Source organism: Gymnogyps californianus, chromosome 3 (genome assembly GCF_018139145.2).
Source record: "Gymnogyps californianus isolate 813 chromosome 3, ASM1813914v2, whole genome shotgun sequence".
In the NCBI taxonomy this organism is placed as follows: Eukaryota; Metazoa; Chordata; class Aves; order Accipitriformes; family Cathartidae; genus Gymnogyps; species Gymnogyps californianus.
In genome coordinates, this window is record NC_059473.1 from 103,356,311 (window position 1) to 103,383,146 (window position 26,836).

Below are 26,836 nucleotides of genomic sequence, written 5' to 3' on the forward strand. Positions count from 1 at the left end.
GCTGCTGAAACAGCACAAAAGAAGTCGGGTATCATGTTGTTTGCTTCTAGCTCAGCAACCTTAAGTAGTTCCTGTAATGCACAGAAATCTTACATCTCTGATCTGCCACATTGATAGAACATTAATCTAACTCATCATTCATTAGAGTGGTATGTGGCTTTTGTTTCCTTGTTAATATTTATAGAAGATTTTGGGATTTTTCTCATAAAAGGATGTTGTAAGTGAAAGTGTTCTCTCTTTTAACTTTTTTAGCTTTATGTTTTTTGGCCTTTTCGAAATATTCCTATATAATTTGGGTTGTAACTTAAGTGTAATTATGATCATTTAAATGCCAGTGTGACTAACTGTTTGAGTAATGAATTAAGGGTGTGCATTCAGTAATTGAACTTACATGGTATAATGGGGCTTAATTAGCATTGATATATTGATATAATGCTTTACAACACTCTGAGGATGTGCATGTATTGAGTAATTAATCCTCTCAACATGCAGGTTAGTGAGGTAAATATGGTTATGTTTATTCTGCAGATGGGTAGAGTAAGGAAAGAGAGAAGTATGGGATGGAAGAATTTGTCCATGAAACATGCAGTTTCTGAAATGATATCTGAATTACATGTGAGCTTTTCAGACCGCCATTTCTTTGATGAACACATTTATCTTTTGTGCTCTGTTCATGACATATTTCAGCTTCCTGCAGTTATTTGTTCTGCTCTAAAGGAAATTAAACAATTTTAATTTGTACTACTTCAGTGAAAGGAATGGCATGCCATTAATAACTTTCAAATGAGATCAAGAACAAAAACAATTCTATTTTCCTCCTCCCCAACACACACTTCTGCTTTTCCTAGGTGAAGGAGTATCATCTTTAAACTGATAAGTAGTTAAGACAATCTCTTCCAAATAACTAATGCTTACAACTGGTAATAACTTTCTGCAATAAAAAAGAAAATAAGTATGTCCATTCATATCAGCCCCATGTTACTGCTTAGTCATTGTTTCCTTCATACTTTCTGTTTCTATTAACAAAGATTGACTTAATTTATTTTCTAGAACCTGGAGTAATTTGAAAATAAGCAGAAAATCAAATGTTTTTTATATACTTTAGACTTTAATTTACTGTCAGAGACCAGTTAATTATTGGATTCTTTTTAATTGCTATTCTATCAACTAAAATGAAAACTGTACATAAAGTGCTTTCTACTGCCTGGATCCATAATGATGTTGTATGAATATTTTTACAACATTTACAAAAAAGAATTAAACAAAAACTTCTTTTACTTCATTCAGAGTTTTGGGACAAACAGCAAGATTTATAGGATATTTTGTTTGAAAATAGATCTATAAAGAAATTCACTGAAGGACTGTTAAACCAAGAAGTGAGTTTGAAATTAGCTTTGAAAGTGATGATGTCTGTTATAAACTGAAACCTTTTGTGAAAGTACATTCCATAAGCTAATTTCACATTATTTGTACACGGAATACTGTTTTAAAAAATAATAATAAAACCAATTATTTAAATACAATTGTTTGAGAAGTATTTATTACTTCATTCTGCAGATTTTAACTGTAACATTTTTCCTTCTTTCTTTTGACAGTATTGCCTAGTCATACTTGTGGCAACCCAGGAGAAATACCTAAAGGAGTACTTCATGGAACAAGATTCAACATTGGAGATAAAATCCGATATAGCTGTATCTCTGGTTACATCCTAGAAGGCCATGCCATGTTGACATGTATTGTAAGTCCTGGAAATGGTGCATCGTGGGATTTTCCAGTTCCTTTTTGCAGAGGTAAAAAAGAAGACACAAAATATTTTTAAAATATTAAGACAATATTAAAACAGCAGATTAAATAAATTTATTTTGAGGTTTTTTTACTTTCTAAATGTAAATATACTAATGTACTATCTAAAAATCTACACCATTGAAAACTGTAATCACAGTTCAGAAGCAATGACTCTCCAGAGTTTATATGCAGAGGTAGATGTTATTTACTCATCTTTTTTTCCGTTTCATTTACATCGAGGATAGCTATAGCAATTTGACGGCAGGACCTGGCAAATGCTTTTGCCAGTTTCTGCTTTTGGAAACTTTCTGCCAGGAAGGAGAAGCTTGAAATCTTCAACCATACAGTCTTTGAAGGGGACCTCTGGTTGTCCAATCCCTTTGAGTCCAACTCCTGCTCAAAGCAAGGATAACTTCAAAGTTAGGTCAGGTTGCTCCAGGCTTTGCCCAGTTGAAATTTTCATATCTCCATGGATGGAGATTCTAAAGCCTCTCTGGAAACCTGTTCTAGTGCCTAGCTGCCCTCATTCTTGTGTCCAATTCGAATTATCTTTTTACAGATTATGTCCATTTCCTCTTCTCCTGTTGTGGACCTATGAAAAGATTCTGGCTCCATCTTTCCTAAACTAAACAGTGCCGTTAGTTAGATTTTCACATAGCCTCCTCTTGTCCAGGCTGAAAAATCCATTTCCCTCATTCTCTAGTCTCATGCATCATGTTCTTCAGCATCTTAACCATTTCAGTGGCCCTTCTCTGGACTTGTTCTAGTCTGTCAATGTCAGTGTCTCTTTTGTACTGGGGGACCTTAGGGTGGACAGAGCATTCCAGATGGGGCCTCCTGAGTGTCAAGTAGGTGAACTCTCTTTAACTCTCTCTCTTTAGCTGCTGGCTGTGTTCTGGCTCATGCAACCCAATATGAGGTAAGCCTTCAATGCTGCAAAAGTGCACCACTGACTCAGCTTGTGTTTCACCAGGACCTCAGGTCATCTTTTCAGAGCTGCCACCTAGCAAATATTTTTTGCATGGTGTCGTGGTTTAACCCCAGCCAGCAGCTAAGCACCACACAGCCACTCCCTCACTCCCCCCGCCTGCTCCCTGTGGGATGGGGAGGAGAGGAGAATCGGGAAAGAAGGTAGAACTCGTGGGTTGAGATAAGAAAGGTTTAATAACTAAAGTAAAATATAATACTAACAATAATAATAATGAAATATAATTATAATAATAGTAATAATTGTAATGAAAAGGAATATAACAAAAAAAAGAAGGAAAAAAAAAGAAAAAAAAAACCCAGTGATGCACAATGCAGTTGTTCACCACCCGCTGACCGATGCCCGAGCAGCGATCCGCCCCTCCTGGCCAACTCCTCCCCGTTTATATACTGGGCATGACGTTCTACGGTATGGAATACCGCTTTGGCTAGTTCGGGTCAGCTGCCCCGGCTCTGCTCCCTCCCAGCTTCTTGCACACCTGCTTGCTGGCAGAGCATGGGAAACTGAAAAATCCTTGACTTAGTATAAACACTACTTAGCAACAACTAAACCATCAGCGTGTTATCAGCATTATTCTCACACTAAATCCAAAACACAGCACTGTACCAGCTACTAAGAAGAAAACTAACTCTATCCCAGCCAAAACCAGGACACATGGGATGATCCTGTTCCAGGTATAGGACTTTGAATTTCTGTTTTGGAATTTCAAGAGATTCCTGTCACTCTTCCAGCTTGTCAAAGCCTGTCGTCAAAGCCTATCTGAATGGTAGTCCTGCCTTTCAGGATGCCATCTGCAAACCTTGTCAGGATGCATTCAATCCCATACTCCAGATTCATGGTGAAGATACTATATAAATTCAGCCCCAGTTTGAATCCCTGGGGAATGCTGCGAGTTACTGACCACTAGCTTGACTTTAAACAGTTGGCCTCTGCTGTCTGAGCCTGATGGTCCAGTTTTTCACTCACATAACAGTCCACCCATCCAGTCCATATGCCCTCAATTTGACTACAAGGATATAGTGGGGAATTGTGTTGTGAAAACTTTGTTAACGCCAAGCTAAATCCTTTCATCAAAGAAAGCAGTCAAGTAGCCAAGGATGATTTGCATTGGCGAAAGCTGGCTGCTCCTGTTCACCTTTTTGTCCTTTGTGTGCTTGGGAATGGTTTTCATAAACACTTTCACCATAATTTTCTGGAGGTCTGAGGTGAACTTGACAGATATACAGTTGCTAGGATCCCTGCTTTTTTTGAAAATGAGAAATGAAAAATTATCTTTTTTCCAGTCATTGGGAATCACCCTTGGTTGTCATAACCTTTCAAAGATGGTACAGAGCAGCCTCACACTGTGGCACACCAAGAACCCTTAGGTGCATACTGTTAAGTATCATGAACTTGCACATATCCTGTTTACTTCTATAGTTCCTTGTATTGTTTCTCCTGTGCTGTGGTTACTACTTTTCTTCCCAAAACTTCTCCATTTTATTGAGAATTGGGAGGCCTGAGGGCAGCCTTTGCTAATGAAGAGAGAAGCAAAGGGGACATTGAGTGCCTCAGCCTTTTCCACGTCTTCATCACAAGGTCACTTACCCCACTGAGCAGCAGGCCACCATGTCCTTCATTTTCCTTTTGCTGTTCATATACCTATAGAATGGTTTCTAGAATGACCGCTCTTCACATTCCTCACCAGTTTTATTCCATCTGAGCGTCAACCTTCCTCCTTCTATCCCTGCATTCCTGAGCAACACTTCTATGTTCCTTTCAAGTAGCTTGTCCCTGCTTTCACATTTTGTACACTGTTTTTTGGGTTTTTTTTTTTTGCCTTTCAGTTGAAATACCTCGGTCAGGAATTTCCTGTTCAGCCCCAGCAGCCTCCTGCTATGCCTACTCATTTATGTACATAAATAGATGCATCATTCTTGAGCTTTGAGGAAGCTGCCCTTGAAGTCAAACAAGCTCTCCTGGGCCCCTTAGCCCTTAAAGACATCAGCCCCCGAGAGCCTGTCTGCCACTTCACAAATAAGTTGAAATCTGCTCTGCTGAAGTCCAAGGAATTTATTCTAGTACTTGCTTTCCTCACTTCCCTCAGGATCTTCAGCTCATGGTTATTGTAACCACAGCTGCTGTTGAATATCACTTATTTGAATGGTTCTTTGTTCCTACTAGTTGGCCTGTCCAGTGCCTGCATTAAAAATATTATTCCCAGTGAACTCAGAAATCTAGTGGATTGCTTGCCCTCTGCTATGCTGCCATCCACACAGATGTTGGGATGGTTAAAGTCTCCCATGAGAACCAGAGCCTGTGGTTGGGAAACTTCTAGTTCTTTAAAGGTTTTAACCACTTCTTGATCAGGTGGTCTGTAGCAGATATTCACCATAATGACCTCCCTCTTGGCTTCCCCTTCTCATTCTAGCCCGCAGGAGCTCAATGAGCTTGTTGCCTGTTGTGCAGCAGAGTTCATTCAAGATCTTACTTTGTGTAGGGTGCAGCCTCTCCTTTTCTTCCTGCTTTTCCTAAGAGCCTGTGTCTGTCCATTGCAGCCCTCCAGTCAGGTGAGCTGTCCCACTAGGTCTCTGTAATCTTGATGACACCACAGTTCTGTGACTGTACATGCACTTCCAGTTTGTCCAGTTTGCTTCCCATGCAGTACGTTTCTGTGTACAGGCTCTTCAACTGGGCTTCCAGTCATGTAGCTTTCTGAGGGGGAGGAAGAGAAACATGCATTGCCCTGTCCCATGTGTCTGCCTGTCTGTCTTCCCTGGGCCTGTTCTCCCACTTACCTGTAGGTTTTGGTCTGCATCCCTGACAAACTTAGTTTAGAACTCTCCTCACTAGGTCAGCAAACCTGTTGCTCTGTTCAGCCAGGCAGATCCCATGTCTCCCCTGCTGCCCTCATTCCTTCAAGAGGATCCTGTGGTCAAAGAAGTCAAAGTACTGTTGCCCAGCACCAGCTGTTTAGTCAAGTGTCGTTCTGCAGGAATCTGATGCTCCTGCCTGAGCTTTTGCCCTTGTATTAAGGAGAACCCCTCTGGTCTCTTGTGCTTTTCACCCTAATCCCAAGCCCTGTGGACACCCTTTACTGTTCAAATTCTTCCTTGGAGGTATTATTGGTACGCATGTGGATGAGCAACAAAGGGTAGTTGTTGTCTTCTGTAATAATTTGTAAAGGTTTCTTGTGACTGAAGGGTCTTGTAATGTAATTCCTCACAGCAAAGAAATACTTTATAAATTTCTGTGCTCCAAAACAAATACAAGAGTTAATAATCAAAAAACCAATAGAGATTTGGATCATGTCTGTTGTTTGTATTTGCTTTCAATCGGTACGCAACAAAAATTTCTTTTACTAGTGCTTCGAAAACAGGAAGAAAAAAATTTTCTAACCTCTCAGTTGTCTGATCTTAGATGGTTTTTTTTGTCCTTCTAATAAGAGGTAGTAAACAGGTTTCAGAAAGATATACATGTCCTAAATTCATGGTGTCATCAGTGTCTACTAAATATTTGTTCCATTTCTGCAGATACTGCCCGTACATACATGCAGTATTTGCTTGCATACAAGTATCTCTAACAGGAATGAAATTTTGTTCATCATTTGTAACTCTGTAAATTTAACCTATTAATAAAAGTCAAGCAGGGTCCTAAACCCTGTGTAGAATTTACAGGAAATCCAAAGAAATCTGTGTACCTTCTGTCAAGAAATGAGAACCATAACAGAGAAGTTATTTAACAGTTAATGATTTATGTGAGCTGAGCCATTGCCTCAGTGGATTTTTAGAATTCATGTGGAATGTGGATTTGATGAGGGATTTTAGACATTCCTTATTTTGCTTCATTTTATCAGTCTGGAACATATGCCATGAGGTAGCCCTTTCCATTCACTATGTCTTCAAGCAAGAAATGTTCCCCTATTGTTTCTCTAAGAACCTTGGTCTTTTCCATGAAAGCACCTTTTGTTACAGTTTTGTTTCCAGATGGTAGTCTTCTTTCTTGTCATCATAAACTAATTTCATGGGATCCATGCAAGATAATATAGCAGTTAAATAAAGCTACATGGTTTATATACTAAAAAATCGTAATAACCCTGTTCTCTGTGGTGTGTTTCCCTAGCTTTGCTGATGCTGGCAAATTACTATTTTCTGCAATTTTGTCGCTTAATATTTTCAGAAGCATTAAGAAGCTGGTGTCAGTAATTTATACATTGTCTAACTGTACAAATGCTGTTTCTGCTAGAAAAATTCCTAGTGAATTACTAAGCCTCCAGGAAGATGTAGACAGCATTGACTCTTGTATCTGCTGTTTTGTTTCTCTGGCTACTACTCAGTTTCAGAGGTTCTCTCTTTAAAGTATAGCCATGTGGAGGGTGGTGGAGCTGAACTGTACTGCAGATTCATTGATGACTTAGAACGAACTCTGAACAGAAATCAAAGATGCAGTCAATGGCATTTTTAGAAAGTTTAGATAATTTGACTGTCAAGACATTTGCTTTATCTTTTTTTTTTCTGTTTTCTTTCAATAAACTATGATTTTTTGGTGTATGAAAATATGGCAACTTCCAAACTGAAAAAGATAGAAAACAGTCCCCTCAAAATAGAAAACAGGCCCCAAAGAAAAGTTCAAAGGCAAATTCTGAAAAGATGAGGTAATTATTAAAACTTAGTCCTGTTTTTCCATATGATAAGTAAGAGCAGCCATGGACTTTTCTGCTATTAGAAGCTAACCAAGAAGTTTACCATGAGTTTCTGCAAAAAATTGTATAGGTGGCTTACAAAAATTGACAGGGAGAATCAATGGCCCACCTAAATTCTGTTCTTCTGGTTTTTGTCCTGGGAATTAAAAAGGTCTTTGTTGTCTCAATCTTGGCTACCATAATAGCATCACCCAAAACATTTGCCTTCTTTATCTTGAGGTGGAAATACTGTGCAGTACAAGTCTGAAACATTTTGAAAGTTAATTTCATTCTCTGCAGTAACTCCACTAATAGCTGATTTATGATATGTGACTACTTCTAAATGAACTTTGTGTAATTAGGTTCTCAATTCTCAGTAATTTTGAGAATCTCTAGTTGATTACAGTTGCATGAGTCTAGATTTTTATGAAGCTAACATTAGGAATATGAATTGGATTAGTGATATTACAATGGTAAACTTTTTCTCACAATGAAAATAGCTGTGAGGGGAAGAACATGTAATATGTTATAATTAAAAAGACACCCAATTATTGGAGGGAAAATAAAGAATAAATAAAGACAAACCAGTAAAAGAGATCATATGTCAGAAAGGTCCAAAAGGATCAAGTAATAATTAATGAGGTTCCAGATTTAAGAAATATTATTGGAGAAATACTTTGGTGAAGAATATATAATCAAGAAGGTATTCTTAGAATAGATAAAGGGAGAAAGGAAGAAGAGTTTATGATTCACTATAGAGTAAGATAAACTAAATACAGAGATTCAGACCTGATATTTTTAAAACATCGAGCAAAGAGGAATTGACATTTTTGGTGTTATCCATACTTTCTGAGGTAGCAAGTAATGCTCTGATGTAATTTCTTCTCAGCCTCTGAGGTTCAGACAAATACAATCTTATAAGTTTAAGGAGGAGAAAAAGATGTCCTGATCCCATAATTTATCCATGTTTATAAAAGTTTAGACAAAATAAAGGGAAAGAAAAAGAAAATTTCCCAACAATTCTGCTTATTGATGTTGCATTACATGATAAAGTGAGAATATTCTCCCAAATCTAATTTTTAGAGTGACATGACAGATTCCTGCCTGAGCAATTTTGTTCGCTTTCAGAATAATCTGAATTGGTGCAATGTTTACATTGAGATGAAATTTGAATGAAACTCATTGTGACTGGTCAAATAAGAAGTCAGAGAAGTGTTTCAGGAAAAGCAGATAGGATATATTGTATAATTTCTTATACAGTAGTGCAGGACTGACTAGATCATTCCCAACAGACATATGGACACAGCTACAAGTATTCTTTCTTATATATGTGTATGTGTGTATAAGTATATATATTGACACATGCATATATTTATGTTTATATATTCTTGTTCTAACATGTATCAGTAGGTATGGAGGGACCCGATAAAAAAAATGAAAAGATGCCAGGTCAAAGCTGGATCTATGCAATAATGTGCCTGGAAGGCAGGAACAAGAAGTGAAAAATGAGATGAAAAATACAATGAAAACATAGTGAAGGTACCCAGAATAATACAGTAAAGTCAAAAAATGAAAAAGAGGACTTCAGTCTGACCATGAGGAACATGAGCAAAGTTAACATCAGAGGAAAATACAATTATTTACTAAAAATGAAAAGTAAGCCTCAGGGGCAGTCATAAAAAGATGAAGGATTTCGTAACTGCACGTAGACTTCTGGGAATAACTGGATTAACTTTCCTAATTATTAAAAAAATATATGTGAAATCTGCAACAGTCATTAATTTGCCCTCAAAGAATTCAGCATTTTCTCTTTTTGCTTCAAAATTAGGGCTTTACTATTAATTTGTTGTAGACTGTTATTTTAAGGGATCATTATCAGAGTTAAAATAAAAAAGTATTCTCAAGTGAAGGAGTATCATATCACTGGAAAACAGCTTAGGATACTTAAGTGAAAAAGAAAAGAGTCTTTACAAGGTATCCAGAAGACTGATCTTTTATTTCTGTAGGAGAGAGAGTATGAGATTACAGACTGTTGATTAATTTTTGAACTTCTTAATCTAGCTATCCTCTCTTAAGACCAAGTTTTTGCATGAAAAAGGTGGCAGAGTTGGAGTTTTGATTTTAGGTTTGCTCAAGCACATACTATCAGTTAATAACTGAACTTTTCTGCCAGGTTAGCAAATAGTTTGTCCATCACTATTTCTGTCTTATTCGAAATTTATAACTTTGTTGACTAATAGCTCAGATTTCCTCTCCAGAGTGGATGGTGGGGGAACAGATATAGATATGATAGAATAAATAAGAATTGTAAAAGGCTACTAGACTAAGCACGATGTTTACAAAGGAAAAACAGACCAATCTCAAGCCCCAGGAAATACAAGACTACCCCACTGAGTCCAGTATTATCAGGGCCAATAACTGCAGGACAACCCCACTGGGCTCTGCTTAGATCAAGCTCACTGAAACGTCAAAGCTAAACTGTTCAAAGTAGTGCTACAGCTGCAATGAGTGCCCACAGGTGCCTAAACAAATTGCAACAATTTCTGCATTTCTATTTTGTACGTACTATTAACTTGAAGTGAGAAATCTGACGTTTTAATATACGTAAAATAGACACTATTTTCCTAAACCACAATAATTTCTGAAATTTTAACAAAATAAATCCCATTCTACTTAGAGAGCAATACAAATTATTTTGAAGTGTCCTTTGAAAACCCTGGAGAGAGAAAGAAAAGTCATCTTAGATGTATGGTCTAATGAGTATTTAATGTGCATGAAGTTGATCAACAGCAAGAGAAGAAATTGAGAAAGGGGGGCAAACTGATTAGAGCACTTATCTGGGATGCAGTACATCTGGATTCAAGTGATGATAGGAAAAAAAAAAGAAACTTCTGACAAGTTTCTATTTTTTAAAACACAGAAAAGAAGCACAGGTGTTGGCTTTTACCTATTCAAAATAAAGTCTATAAAAAACTAAAATATTAAAGAAGATTAGCAAGTAGAGGTGAATATTTTGATGATAAAGAGCTGGTTGCCAGTTGGAACTAGATTAGATCAATGAGTTGTCTGATGAATGTGTAATGCTACACCATTGTAACGCTTAGCAATGTTTTTGGTCTTTATGAATCTGGCAGTTCAGCAGCGTGACAGTATTGACATACTAAAATTTATTTTTAAACTTGGCATTGATATGTTATGGCTTGTTTTTAGGTTTTTGTCAGTAAGACATTTTAAAATGGTAATTTTAAAGTCTTATTTCAAAAAGTCATTTAACTAACTCCTCATATTAACCATTTCCAAAATATCCAAAGCATGTATCTATGAAAGTAATCATTCATGATTATTTCATAGATGTGTTTTCTGTACTGAAGAATTTTATTAAATGAGGTACAATTATCTGCTTTTTCACAAATTAACTACAGAAAAATGCCATTTAATAAATAATTGAATAAATCATAGAATCATAGAATATCTCAAGTTGGAAGGGACCCATAAGGATCATCGAGTCCAACTCCCTGCTCCTCGCAGGACTACCTAAAACTAAACCATAAGGCTAAGAGCATCATCCAGATGCTCTTTGAACTCGGACAGACTTGGTGCAGTGACCACTTCCCTGGGGAGCCTGTTCCAGTGACTGACCACCCTCTCAATGAAGAACCTTTTCCTTATGTCCAATCTGAACTTCCCCTGACACAGCTTCATTCCATTTCGTGTCCTGTCACTAGTCACCAGTAAGAGGAGATCAGCACCTCCACCTCCATTGTCCCCCTTGAGGAAACTCTAGGCTGTGATGAGGTCACCCCTCAGCCTTCTCTTCTCCAAGCTGAACAAACCAGATTACCTCAGCAGCTCCTCCTAAGTCTTGCCCTTGAGACCTTTCACCATCTTGGTCACCCTCCTCTGGACACACTCTCATAGTTTGATGTCCTTCTTATATTGAGGCACCCAAAACTGCACACAGTACTCGAGGTGGGGCCGCACCAGTGCAGTGTAGAGTGGGACAGTCACCTCCCTCGACCGGCTAGCTATGCTGTGCTTGATGCACCCCAGGACACGGTTGGCCCTTTTGGCTGCCAGGGCACACTGTTGACTCATATTCAACTTGCCATCAACCCAAACCCCCAGATCTCTTTCCGTGGGGCTGCTCTCCAGCCTCAATAAAGAAAGAACTGTTTCAGTGATATTTTTAATACGGCATGCTAAATATGTATGCCCATGGTTCATTTAGAACCTTCTAAAGCTGCAATTTTCTTTAAGTGATAAAACTTACAAAATGTGACTCAAAATGACAATATGTTATTTGATGACGATTTATAAAATATCATTCAAGTTTTTAATTGCATCTATTCTGTTGCTAGTGATAAAGAGGCAAGGAAATTACTACGAGTGACATAACAAGAAAAAGCTTTTCTTTATTACTATGAATTTTGTACTTTAAGTCACAGCTATGTTTTTATCAGTTATGTTACAATAGTAATGTAGTAAAATGATCTTTCAAATTATGACCTTTCAGTATAAACTAAAGTTGAATAGCCAATTCTGATAATTTAAATTCAGATTCTAAATTAATTTTGAAAGGTTAGATGGGTTTTAATTTTTTGTTGTTGTTGTTGTTATTCTGCAATAAACATGTTTCACTTGCATAAACATTTTATTAGTTTTTGTATAAAAAAGGCTGTCCTGGTTTTGGCTGGGATAGAGTTAATTTTCTTCTTAGTAGCTGGTACAGTGCTGTGTTTTGGATTTAGTGTGAGAATAATGTTGATAACACACTGATGTTTTAGTTGTTGCTAAGTAGTGTTTATACTAAGTCAAGGACTTTTCAGTTTCCCATGCTCTGCCAGCAAGCAGGTGTGCAAGAAGCTGGGAGGGAGCAGAGCTGGGGCAGCTGACCTGAACTAGCCAAAGGGGTATTCCATACCATGGAACATCATGCCCAGTATATAAACTGGGGGGAGTTGGCCAGGAGGGGTGGATCACTGCTCAGGCATCAGTCAGCGGGTGGTGAGCAATTGCATTGTGCATCACTTGTCTTTTCTTGGGTGTTATTTCTCTTTTTTTTTGTTATATTCCTTTTCATTACAATTATTATTATAATATTATTTTTAGTAGTAGTAGTAGTGTATTTTATTTTACTTTAGTTATTAAACCATTCTTATCTTAACCCACGAGTTTTGCTTTTTTTTTTCCTCCTCCCCACCCCACTGGGAGGGGGGAGGGGGAAGCGGCTGCGTGGTGCTGAGTTGCTGGCTGGGGTTAAACCACGACAAAGGCATGTAGAATACAGAACATTGTACTGTGGAAGGCATTTGAGTGGGAAGGAGAGAAAAGTCCAGTAAAAATGATTGAATGTTCAAAAGGTATCTAAACCAATTTAAATAAGGAAGTTTTCCAAGATACTGTTTCTGTTCTTACCCCCTCCTTGGATATCTGCTTAGCAGGGCTTGCATGTCACTTGTAGCAAGATCTCATTTATGCAAAACACAGCTTACCAAAATTGTCAGACTGTTATTTTTGGTGAAATGAATCTTTCTAGTTTGAAGAAAAATGTAAGATTTTTTCATTGACTGCCATGGTTCCTCAGTGATTCTTTTGATTTTTACATACATTAACTTGTTGGATATGTTTATCTGTTTTATCTAAGCTACACATCTATACAGTATATATGTTTCTTTGTCAAGTGGTGCCAGCCATGTGTTTGCATGTGTACTTTATATAAGATGCATATTCTCTAAGTTCAGAGCACTTAATTCCTGACTACTGAGAGATCCAAATGTTTGTAGCTTTATACTTCAAGTAGTCATTTATGCTGATACAAACAGCACTTTGTGCAGTTGCGTACAACTTGAAAATAACCATGAGTGTTTGGAATTAATTGCTTGCACATTTTAAAATGCAATTTGTTAATCACTTAGAGTTTGAATTCATGAAGCCTGAGGCACTATCTGCTATCAAATTACTCCAAGCACAGTGATGCATTAAGATTCCCAAGCACTGTTCTAGCTCTCTCAAAAGCATAACATAGAGAAGGCCATGGACAAGAAGGACAATCAGTCCAAGGATGCCAACTAGCTCTGGGGCCAGCTGGTGAAACACAGCGTATGTCCGGACAGTTTATGTCAGCTACCCTCTGAGCAGTGTGGCCACATCCTGCTTGCCTGTGCTCACTCTTAGGCAATTTATGATGTTTTAGCATTCAACAGTGTGGTTGCCTTAGCTGGGGTGCTACCTATGATGAAGGAAGTCCCCAAACCACAGGCTCCTGGAACATGGGAAATACGTCAGAGGACAGATCATTCTGTGCAGCTGCTTTTGCCGTGGTCTTTCCCTAACACATCCACATCTGTCAGAGAGAAAATACTGACTCTCTGATCCGAGTTAGTTTCTGTGGTCTTACCTGACTAATGTTCCCTTGCCATTTCTGAGCTAATTTGTTTTCTTGCAAACCTATTCGAAATGGTGTTATGAATAGATTAAAAAGCTATGCATCCCTCTGGGCAGATATCTGTAGTAGCCTCAGTTCCTTTGGCTTTCATTGGTAATGCACAGTGTATAAATTTAGATTTTTGCATGTGACTGCCAAAAATAATCAACTACAGAAGCCTTCCTTGTCAGCTGTAAAATTCAGAGCTTTAGAGCTCAAAGCTTGTTCAAGGGCTCTGCAGCAGAAACACTGAGTAGCATTGTAATTACCACTAGCATGTTACTTAATGTCAGTATAAACACAGTAGGAGATGGTGTCATTGAGAATGTTGTCATAACAAAATTTAACTGCAAGTGGCTAGTACCAAAGAGTTATGGCTGACTTAGGATTTTGCACATCTTGCTGGTTATCCTGGATGGGAAAAGCCTGCTTGCTGGCTTTCAAGAATACAGGTAGAACCTGTATGCGTCATTAACTGGAACTCATACTCTTACATTTTGATTCTTTAAAAAAAAAAAAAAAATCCCACACTTATGACAAAATATGAACAAGTAGAAAGCCTGAAAAAAAGAGAGGGTGGAAATCATCAGGTTTTGCTTTCTGATGGTTCATTCAAACTCCGATACTGATGATGACCGCAGTGGAAATCAATAACTCAGTGTTAGTTTCTGTACTGAAGTATTGGCACAGGATGTATGAAGTTAATTTGTTTTTCTTTGCTGGGTTAGATGATGATCTGAAGTGAAATGCTTGAAAGCTATACCGTTTTTAAAAAAAGGAAAAAAGGGTCATTCTAGATATTATTGTATAACAAACCTTGATTCTCCTTTCTGATTTATTATAGATTTACAATAGTTTTTAAATTATTGTAATCTTTGCATGTATTATGCACCAGGAATTTTGACTCTGATCCTTGGCTTTATCCATGAGTTCTTTAATTTTCACTTCCTTTCCCCTTTCATCCCTCAGAGGCACAATGGCCCTTTCAATATGCACTGTATAAAAAGCCAGGAATTGAGGGAGGAATGACAGAAATGGCCCGATTTCACCAACAAAAAGAAATCTTTTAGGAGTGTAGATCTATACCACCCCTAAATCTCCTTTATTTAAAAAAGAACACATAAATATCAGGGTCCAGGAAGCAAGATATGAAATTTATCAAAAGACCTGCCCTCCTCTGAGAAATTTGTACACCAAGAAATCCTGAAATTCAGTAAGGCTTTGGTAGCCAAGGTTATGTTACATTTCTTTATGTTAAAATTTACTTTACATATAGAAAAGTAAAGATAACTACCTGTTCGAATCTCTTCAGCAAATCTCTCCTCTTTTTAGTCAAATTAATGGTCCATACAATACTTAAATGTTAAAGAAATGATTCTGTTTCTGCCTTTCTCCCAATTCTTCCTTTTATTTCAGTCCCTTATTAGATATTTATCCTCTTTTAATAGTCTCCTTTTTTTAATGTTGAGCCACAGTATTCCTCTTCCTTTCATTCAAATGAATCCTTTTTCCTTCAAATCTTCTGTTAAAACTCACTTTCACTGACAGGCTTTCAGCTGTGATTGAGGAGAGCAGCTCTACTCCTACCCCTCTCTGTTGTCTTAATTAGCTATTCAGTTAATACCCTAATTAGACTGTAAGTTCCTTGTGTCATGCACCTTGCCAAGCTATTTGTTTTTAAATCTCCACGTGCACTTATAGTATGCAAATAATACCGAATGATAATAACAGTACATAAAGATGATAAAACAGATAAAAATGAAATGCTTCTCTTCTGATCGTTCACCTATGCAGAAATATTTTTGATTACTATTGCTGTAGCTTTCATAGCCACATTATAACACACCAAAAGCCACTTGATGAATTTTAAATTTTTTATGCCAATGAGTTGTATGGATGACATGTTTTATTGGGTTTTTTTAATTATATGTTTTAATACCCAATACTAATAATAATCAGCATGTCTTTAAAGCTTTCAGTGAAATCTTATGGGTCAAGGAAGAGTACAAGAAGTCTGCTAAATCCTTTGGCAACATATTAAACAACATTCCAGGCTTAGCAGGAAATTCCTGTGCTCTGTATTTTTTTGAAATTTGGTTAATAACCATTAAAAAATATATGTTATTAATTAACTGATAATGCATGAACCTTGGAAGGTCCATCTGGCAACAAAACCTTCTGAATTTATTTGCCATCTGTAAACATCCTGATTCAGAACAAAAAACTTGAGAATGGCTAGTATGAGTTTATTAATGCTTCCTAGTTTAGGACAGCATTTAAATCTGTAAGAATATTTTTTCTGCAGTTTTTTGTAGTTATAAGAAATGAGAGAGATCTTTAGAAAAGAAATGTTCAATGTTTTTAAATTTTTATCACAGAGATACTAACTGTATTTCTGCGATTCTCTGCCCAGTTCTTTCTTAGGCTTCTTCTGTGGATGCTTTCACAGAGCCAAAGTACAGGTTCTCCAAATCAGCTCATGCTAGGTGTCTCTGCTAACCTTATCCTTGTTTGTCCTGGCACTAAAGTTTCACCAACAAGGAAAAAAAGTCAAAAAACTCAACCCAAAAATCTCTGCAGCTTAAAGGCCAGAAAATGTTCTATTCTGTTCACCTGGATAGTATTTTGTTTCTCTGTGTGCATATATTTGTGGGTACTCTATGCGCAGAAGGGAAGAGCTGGGTTTTCTATGGCAGAAAGAAGGATTATGTTTCACTTGTTTAAAGTAAAGCTCCACAAGTAATTGATATTCTGTTCATCAGCTGAAGGAGCTTGCGGAGGGACACTACGTGGGACAAGCGGAACTATTTCAAGTCCTCACTTCCCTTCTGAGTATGAAAATAATGCTGATTGCACCTGGACCATATTGGCTGAACCAGGAGATACCATTGCTTTGGTCTTTACTGACTTCCAGTTAGAGGAAGGATATGACTTCTTAGAGATCAGTGGAACAGAAGCACCATCAATATGGTAAGTCAGAGATCTTGTAAAGATCTCAGTTTCTTTTTTTCTTTTTTTGGTGAGTATTTTGAAAAGATATTAAAGGATATTTAAGATATTTTCTACCTGTTAGTAATGACTGTTTTGTTATGCATTTTCCTTTGGTTCCTTTCACTCTCCAGAACCGAAAAAAAAATATAGTAGTTTGCTTCTGCTTCTTTCCAAATCTTGATCCTTCCTCTTATTTTCCTCCATCTTCGGGAGTTGTATTTGTAAGGTATCTTAGCAGTGAGCATTTATTGATGTTACATATTTGAACTTGGTATGAGAACATTTTCTGATGCTGTGTCTTGAATGGCTTATCATGATATTGTACTCCAACAATGAAAGTAGTGAGCAAAATTCAGCCTCACAGTAAAACAGGAATATATAGAGAGCAAATGGATGCCATCTTATTCTAAACAGGCTATAATTCAGTCTTACTACATGTATTCATGTATGCAAGTATTAGTATTTTATGTTGGCTGATTTTAAAACTGTTTTGCTTAGCAATATTAGGGCTTAGTAATTATAATACTAAATCTACATTATCTGTACTAAGTAAAAGATGATAGTTCTGTCTATGGGAATAGATTAAATTGTAGAACAGTTTGTATTATGATTTCTCTGCATGCAACATATGCAGGTTTTTCATTTTTTTCATCTCTGAGGACGTCTTGTGCTTGACATATACACCATAGCTATAAAATGTAGCCTAGAAAAAAATACAGATCTGCTGCTCACAGATGACTGATGGTTATTATCTTCAGAATGCCTTTCTGGAGATCTGAAGCAACCTCACTATTATTTTAATGTCATAACAGGCTAGGCAGTGCGATGTATTAATAATTGTGAAGCTCTAGATAGCATCTGATCTGTTGAAAAACTCTATCAAATAAAAACGTGTGGCAACCATGCTTGGCAAATATGTAAAAACTTTGTTTTGAAGATACTTCTGGATCTATATCACAAGATTACTCTCTAACATTTCCACACGATGAAAAGTTGTGTAACAGCAGTCAGTGAAGCAGCTTTGTATCGAATTAAGTGCTCATGTCTGACTGAAGTACAATATGTGAGTACCCCGTTTGCCTCTCTCTCATGCACAGACATGCACAACAATCATCAATTCTGGTTCTAAGGACCAGAAGCTGAAATCTTGAAGGGGAAGAGCTAACAGAGTGTTGCTGCAGAACATAAAAACCTGTCCCTTTAATTTTGCGTATGAGGCTCTAGTAGACACCTAGCAACATATTTGCAACTTTGTTGCAAGAAATTAATCTGTTGCTGAACTTGAACATGCAAATATAGGAATAACTTTACATTTACAGACAGTCACATATACATATCTGTTCCCCAGAAGATTTCTGATAATAGATGATGTAGAAGAATATAAGCAGAAAGCAATGGAAACATATTCTGCATTGATCTCATATGGTATTGGTCAGCATTACACTGGAAATCAGAGATATCATAAGAATCTTATTTCGCCTAGAATTCAGTCTAAACATTTTTCTCGTTTTCCCTGATATTTGTTTTTTGGGTTGGAGATGCTTTTTTTAATAATGCTAAACTCTGATCACTAAAAGCTAAGGATTTATTATATGTTCCTAGGCTCATAGAATCATCGAATAGTTTGGGTTGGAAGGTACCTTTAAAGGTCATCTAGTCCAACCCCCCTGCAATGAGCAGGGACATCTTCAACTAGATCAGGTTGCTCAGAGCCCTGTCCAGCCTGACCTTGAATGTTTCCAGGGATGGGGCATCTACCACCTCTCTGGACAACCTGTTCCAGTGTTTTACCACCCTCATTATGAAAAATTTCTTCCTTATATCTTGTCTGAATCCACCCTCTTGTAGTCTAAAACCATTACCCCTTGTCCTATTGCAACAGGCCCTGCTAGAAAGTTTGTCCCCATCTTTCTTATAAGCCCCCTTTAAGTACAGAAAGGCTGCAATAAGGTCTCCTCAGAGCCTTCATTTTCTCCAGCTGGACAACTCCAACTCTCTCAGCCTTTCTTCACAGGAGCGGTATTCCATCCCTCTGATCATATTTGTGGCCCTCCTCTGGACCTGCTCCAACAGGTCGATGTCTTTCCTGTACTGTACTGAGGACCCCAGAGCTGAATGCAGTACTGAAGGTGGGGTCTCACGAGAGCGGAGTAGAGGGGGGGAATCACCTCCCTTGACCTGCTGGCCACGTGTCTTTTGATGCAGCCCAGGATACAGTTGGCTTTCTGGGCTGCAAGCATGCATTGTTGGCTCATGTCCAGCTTTTCATCCACCAGTACCCCCAAATCCTTCTTGGCAGGGCTGCTGTCAATCTCTTCATCCCCCAACCGGTATCGATATTAGGGGTTGCTGTGACCCAGGTGCAGGACCTTGCACTTGGCCTTGTTGAACCTCATAAGGTTTACATGGGCCCACTTCTCGAGCTTGTCCAGGTCCCTCTGGATGGCATCCTGTCCCTCCGGCATGTCAACCACACCACTCAGCTTGGTGTCGTCTGCAAACTCTCCAAGAGTGCACTCGATCCCACTGTCTATGTCATTGATGAAGATATTAAACAGTACTGGTATCACTGATACCAGTACAGGATCAGTACAGCATCACTGATAAAAGTTTGGAGAAGCTGTGGGAAGTTTTATAAGAAATGTTTAAAAGATTATTGGATAATTTGGAATGAAGCTACACATTCAGCTATATTTAAGCCAGAACAGTTACCATAGCGACATTAGAGCCATGCTAAATGTAGTGCGTGCTGTAATCTGCTAAAATCAGCTGTGTGTTTAAATGTGAAGTTGTTCCATACTTAAAACTAATGGTCTAGAGGTGTGTCATCTTAAAATGAGACTTTTTTTTTTTAATTGCTCCCTTTTATCGTATCTGGCATCATGTCAACAGCTTTATACAGTAATTCTGTGTTAAAAGACACATATTCCATTAGCACAGTCTGGTAATTATGATTGTTTTTTCACTTAAAGGAATATTTGCTGTAAAATAAATCAAATATCCTAGTGAAGAGCATAGAAAGACAGATATACGAGCACTGCAAAAGCTAGAAAGAGAGTGACAATAAAGAAAATAACTTCAGACTGATGATTCTTCAGTGGTTTCAGTTCAATAGGTCTGGATTACCCTCTCCAGACATATCAACAAGGTTAGAAGCAGTTCCAGCATGATTACAGTAAAAACTGGATGGACTTTTTTTAAGTAAAGCAATGGAAATGCTAGAACAAGTAGAATCTAAATGCTGATGAAAAATAACCAGATATATCTATAAAATATGTATATAAGAGATATAGTAATTATATTGGTTATATCATATGCCTTATAGTTATTATATAATAGTAATATTGATTATATTATATTACTTATATGCCTCACGTTTCTAAACCTTAAGATATTTAGTTAATTTCCATGTTATATAGCTGATTGTTGGTTTGTTTTTCAATGCATTGAAAAGGAAGAAGAGATTTTTTTACTTTTTGTTATTCTTAAAAGATTATTTGAAAATAATTCATATAGTCCATCCTAATGTAATTAGTTTATAAAAGATTCAAGTGACGTTACCTCACTATTTATTTTATGTCCATGATACAATTAGAGTGTCGAAAGCTATTTGAGTTTTTTTTTTCCCTAATTACAGAGCAGTTATATAGCTCTGGATCTTGAATGGATGTGCACATATAGATGACTACATTTTTAATCCTGCTTTGAATCAATATAAGTGTCAACAGGCTTAAAAAGATGAACACCAGTGTTTGCAAAATGAATGTGAAGCAGGTAGAACAGGCTTTTTAATTTGTGGAGGAAGTAAAAGTATTATTAGTTAGACTGTAGATGAAAGAAACCTTTTTGAATTTGAATCACTTGCTTAATTTGCTGTTACATAAAGGAGTTTTAGATGTAAAACATGTTTATCTTGAGTTGGTAAGCTCTTGCTCTCAATGCCAAGAACAGTACTTCTGGGAGTGTAACAGAAAGACTGTCTCTTTGCTACATCTGGTGTCCATCTCCAAGTCCACCAAATGGCTGGATCTTTTGAGTCTGAAGGGTTCCTCTGTTGTTAATTATTAGAACTAAAAATAAAGATTTTTTTTCATAATTTCTGAACGTTAAATATAACTTTTTAAATATTTCCAAACATGTCCCTTTAGACTTCAGCTTAAGTTATATGGTACTTAAATCAAGGTTGGATCTAGTGATAATGTTAAAAAGTATCTTAAAAGCCCAGGCTGGATGAACATGGTTTTGAAGTAAAATCAGGAATATATCACTTAGGGAAAGCATCCTTTTGAAAATCTCTTAATGAGTCTTTCCCAAGACTCCTCCTTGAGACTGAGGTGGGGTTTTTTGTTTGTTTGTTTTAAATTTGGACTGAGTATTTTATTATTTGCAGGTTAAGTAAAGCTGGTCAATTCACATGGGTGTAGACAGGCCCAACGCAGGCTTTTTCATGTAAACGTGATTTTGCCATAATTTTTGCAAGATTAAAAACTTATTTGACAAAAAAATTATCTTAGACTATTACAGTATGCGTGAAAGGTGATTATGATGCTAAGAATAATTCCGCAATTATTATTTTTTAACTTGGAATCTTAATATTGAACATATTTTGTTCTAAAATTTATTTTTTCCTCTTTTACCTTACAATACTAATGTTATCTGACTGCGCTTCAATTTAAACCTAAAATTATTATCCTTCAAATTTTTGTCAGTATTTGCCAATGCAAGAGAATGAACTACACTTCATACTTTTTAGTCCAAATTAATTTCCTAAAACTATTTAAAAATACCTTTAAGATTGTAGAGATCTATCTTAATCTTACCACCCTCATTGTGAGAGGTCTATAGCAAAGTAATGCATGAGATTATGGAGTGGTCTAAATCACCTTTTTGATAGACACCTATGGCTGTAGATCCATACATATGAGCTGAATATTTAGCTCAGAATTACATAATTATACAGCTAAAGAGCACCATCTATTGGTTTACTGTGAAAAGATGTATTGCTTGTGGATGCATCTTCAATAAAGTTGTTGTTATACACCAGAAAAGGGCTCATGACATACCCTTGGCAATATAAGGTTCTGTTTTCTTTTCCTTCTCCATCAGACGAGAAAGGATGTGCCATGGCCATGCAACGAGAGGAAGGCAGTTAGATTCCAGCTTCTTCATTTGAGAACACTATTAGATTTTTATTAATGTATTCAAAATTAGTTACTTATTGTAGCCTCTTTAAAGACCTTCTGACTGTCATCCCTTTTTTGTCACCAGTGAAACTCTGCAAAGCCGTATATTTGTATTGGAGATGCTGGTAAAGGGTTGTCTTGCTGTCTACTAGTTTTTGGAAGCACTTACCTTTCTCTAGCTTTTAACTGGATTTCCCCTTTTACCTGTTTTGGTTAGGAAGCTGAGTCCAATAAGTATAAGCTTCTGTATTTGATAACCTGTCCGTCTGACCTGCCATGAACCACATTTCATTTTTTTTCAGGAAAAGAAGTTGCATAGTTACCCTCAAATTCTTTCTATTGACTTTCATGTTGCAAAGTTTCCAGTTACTGTGTAAAAATCCCATAGTCTATCACATTTGAAAATCGGCATTAATCCTGTTTAGCACTTGAACACAATCTATCAAATATATGTAGCAACACAAAAACTTTTTAAATTGACTTACTGTAGAACATTATACAGTTCCAAACCCCCAAGATATATTGGAAGGACAAACATACTTTTAAGGTGAGCGAGAAAGGTAGATTGTATGTCTGTATGAAGAGCTTTGTAATAGTGAAAAATACAGTGATCATGACAGAATATTAGATATTTTCAATTAATAATGTATTTACCTGATTAGAATTAAAGTTCTGTTCATGAAATATGTTTTTGCTAACTGATTTTTTCCATACTCCATTTGTTCAGACTCATGCTACAGCACACATCATCAGTAGGCATTCACATATTGCAAACTGAATAAATGATAGAAGAATCCCTAAAATAAGTAATATGGCAAATGCCATTTCTCTTTAAAAGACTCAGTGGAATACATCTTTTCCCCATCTTCTGAGTCCTGTCAGTTGCTGCCTTTGGTGCTGATGCTTGTTTCTCCTGATTTCTCCTGGCTATTTTCTGTTGGCAACAGAAAATATGCTCCCACTGCTCCCTTCCCTTCCCCTCCCACCAACACGTCCTGTTTCTGCATCCTCCCTCAGCATTTGCTGCCATGTTCAATGGTTTAAGCTTAAAAACTGGTAAAACTTATCCCAAACAAGCATTGAAACATTGTAGTTGATCTTCTTGTCCTTTTTCCCTCAGTTTCTAGTAGATTAAGGATTGAAAAACGTACCCTGCCCCCCCCAACCCTTTAAAAAAAAAAGTCAGCCATGTGGTATAGTCATAGTCAAAATGGTGTATAAAAAGTATGCAAACAACATGCTGAACTTGAGTGCCTGTGGAGTTCTGTAATCTTGGAGTGAATGTCTCACTGGTCTCAGAGTTGTTAAGCATAGTCTCAGAAAGGATTATCCCACTCACAGATTAGGGAATTTAGAAAGAAAACAGGCACAGTGTTTTGCATAGGATGCCAGCTATGTATGCTAAACATGTCATACAGGCAACTGGTATACTCTATTTCTTAAAGTATTGCTTTCCAGAGTCTTTTAAAATTCCCTGAGTGGGAAATAGCATGTTTTAATTCAGTATCTATATCCAGTTCTTTGGCATAGCAGTTGCTATACCCAAACATATGCAGATAAACAGCTTCTTCACTCCTACAGTTTTCCCATAATAAGGATTAATAAGCTGATCTCATCAGTGATGTATCTTGTACTTTGCTATATTTATCAAAATCATCATGTTCCAAAATGGATTTTCTGCAGGCATTCAAATGCCTGCTTGAAAAAATGAATTATCCACAGTTGTAAGTAAATTGTTAGCAGACTTGGGCAAATACAACGAGCACTACTCAGTACCTTTGGAGTCCATAGAAAGAAAAAAACAACATAGATGAGACAGGTAGTGAACAGTCCCCCCTCTCTAACATTTCTGTAGGAGGAAAGATGAAACCTGACTACTAATGATAAGCAAGCAAAGCTGCAAAGAAATTGTTATTTTAAGACAGGGTTACATTTCTTTCCCCCATCCTGGACATTGTCTTCCTTTTCCTTTCAGCATCCTAAAGGCAATTTTTTTTTCTTTTAAATAGTTTCAATATAGAAGAATGTGTGTGAATTTTTTTTTGTTTGTTTTATTATTTAAATGTATATTAAATAATATGGTATACATTATATGAGGAGATGAGCTCTGCTAGTTGCAGTGAGGCACCTTCAGATTCTAATTGCTAAAATGACCATAATGAAGAAAAGGACAAAGAGTACAAGTAGTGGTTTCAAAAATAAGCTGAAATGTAACATCTGAATTTGTATGTGATCTCTGACTTGCTGGCATTGCACTGGAAGAAAGGGGATGATGGAGGGAATAAGGGCTTTGAGTTGGGGAGTTGGGAGACAAGAATGAATCTAACATGAGAAGGATTTTGGGGGGGTATGTTGGGGGATAGTATGACAGATTTTAAAGCATTGGTAAGGTTTTGGAAACAGCTTCAGGCTGGGTTGGAGGGGTTGGGAAATTTGAACTTCAGAGTAGCAATGGGGGAATTTGGTGCTCTAGGTCAGAAGAGCCTTTGCAGAGTGATACCCCAAATGAGCCTGGGAAGTGTACTCCAGTCAGCCCTCCCACTGGCGCAGAGGGAACAAAACATCCTAAGCCCGCAGGAATACCACTGCCACTAATGTTGCCACTTTGATCCAGCAGGCATATCCCCTCTCCTTTCCTCTTGCCCCAGAACAGGACTGTTTTGGTACATTTACCTTTGCTGTGTAGGACAGCAGTGAAGCCTGCCCTGCCCTCTTCTTTCCTGGTAAATACATGGTAGCTGTATCAGTATCCTGTGGTTTTTACCCAGATACTGGCCCATATAATGACGGCAAGTGCTGAAATATGGATGTAATTCTTCTGAGAGCTTCAAGTAGAAATGTAACAAAACACTTTCCCATTCTTCCTTTCGGACCACAGCTTTCCTTTGGATTATATGTTAAGGTTGTGTTCAGAGATGGAGGTGATGGAAATAATCTGATTTTTTAAAAAAAAAAGTTGGTAGAGTCCTGATGCAAAGGCAAATCTATTTAAGGCTCACTTAATAATTATGTTTAGTTTATGGTAATATCTCACACAGAAATCTTGCAAAAGTTCTTAGGTTTGTATTTAAAGAAAGCATATCTGAAATGCATTGCTTATCTTTTGTAGTATCTTCATGCTAAATAATATATGTTAGTATCTGTATGCATAAAAGTATGTGGAAGATTTTGCAAGGATTTTGACCCTAACATAAATAGGATGGTAAATGTACTTCATGCTAGTAGTAGTGACTAAACTGATATAATCTCTTGCCTGTGTTAGCTGTAAAGACAGAGAGACCACTTAGATGTTAACACCAGCATGTGAACGATGTATGAAGTGAGAAGTACAGAAGCAGTAAATTGATGCTTAATTCACAGAACACTATTGCTTTCTTTGCACCTATTAATTTACAGCCTACTGTGCTGAAGAGGTATAAAGGCTTAATTCATACCACATCACAAACTGACAGGAACATAAGAGTGAGAGAACTCACTTAAGGAAGCATTGTGATTTACAGTATAATTTTCCACCACATTTAAAATAACATGAAAAGCACTAGATTTTTAAAATTAAGTATGTGAATAAGGTTTAAATACATTAACAGAGAGCTTGGATTGCTTCAGATACCACTAGCATTACTATCTTTCTAAACAGACTGTCTAACCCTGGGGATTCAGTGTTCTCCTAAAATTTCCTTCTACTAGGTCTGTTGCATTGTTCTAGAGTATCTATACTGTTAGCCTCGTTTTCTTGCAAAATCCTTGACATTAGATTCAAGAAAATATATTCTAATGATGAAATAGCTCATACCAGTGTATTCAGGTAATGTTAGAAGCTTTCCTTAGAGATATTTATGAATCACTGCGTTTCTTGCTTTTACGCAGTACCTATCGATTGCAGTCAGCCTCAAGTGTAGCTTCCTAGTAAGACAAAAGCTACAGGTATTTTGACTTTTGGAACTTTAGATTAAAATTTTTCTCCCCCTTTTGCCATATAGCCCTACCAGTGATTCTAGATTTGCGTGCAATAATCACAGTAGTTCTGAAAAAATGCATCTACTCCCTGATTTTTCCACCAAAAAAAATTTAAAAAATCTGGAATTCAAACTGGAGTTGACTAATGAGTATATCTGTGGAGGTCTGTGTTACCGTGTGAGAAGGAAAAAGATTAATGAAGAAAATCTTGTTGAGAATATGTGTGTGCATATAAATAGGATGAGAAATTACAAAACTGAAGAAGTAATATAATTCAGTTCATCTGGGCAAATCACAATTTACAGACATCAGTATTGGGAATATTAGATCAGTCTGGAAAACAGAAAGACAATTATTCCCTGGAGCTTAAGTCAAGTTCTAGTTTTGTTGCTGGTACCTAGTTTAGGAATAATATCAGAAAGAAAACCAATCATGGTGTATCAAAGGTACATTGGCATGAGTAGTGGCCTCTTTTCCCATTAGGAACAGTGAGGATGAAGGATGGTAATTTACCAAACTGGCCTTTTCTAATGTACTGTGGTTTTCTATGTTAAATTTAAAATATATTAGAATTGTACTACTAGCTATTGCCATTTTCTTAAAGATATAGTAAGATTTTTTTAATACATCTTGATTTTTTTAAACATATGTTTTCAAATACCTGAGTATATAAAAAACTGTTTGGTAGGAATTAGCATAGTTGAATGCATTCTTAGTTTCCAGCAAGTTAAACAGCAAATAAAATTATCTCAGCAATTAATCGTTATTTTTTAAAAGAAGGATAGAATTTTAGGATGTAAGAATCAAGTGTGAACATAAGTCTGTTTTATTTTTTTCCTGGATGTACT

The 26,836-nt window shown here is 36.9% G+C and overlaps 1 protein-coding gene across 1 annotated transcript in view; it reads left to right on the forward strand.

The window, feature by feature from the left end:
• CSMD1 (CUB and Sushi multiple domains 1) overlaps positions 1–26,836 on the forward strand; it is a 1,238,313-nt gene that overhangs the window by 576,781 nt on the left and 634,696 nt on the right. The window contains 2 exon segments of the mRNA XM_050893357.1: positions 1,596–1,790; positions 16,620–16,827. Of these exon segments, the coding sequence (XP_050749314.1) occupies positions 1,596–1,790; positions 16,620–16,827 (403 nt within the window).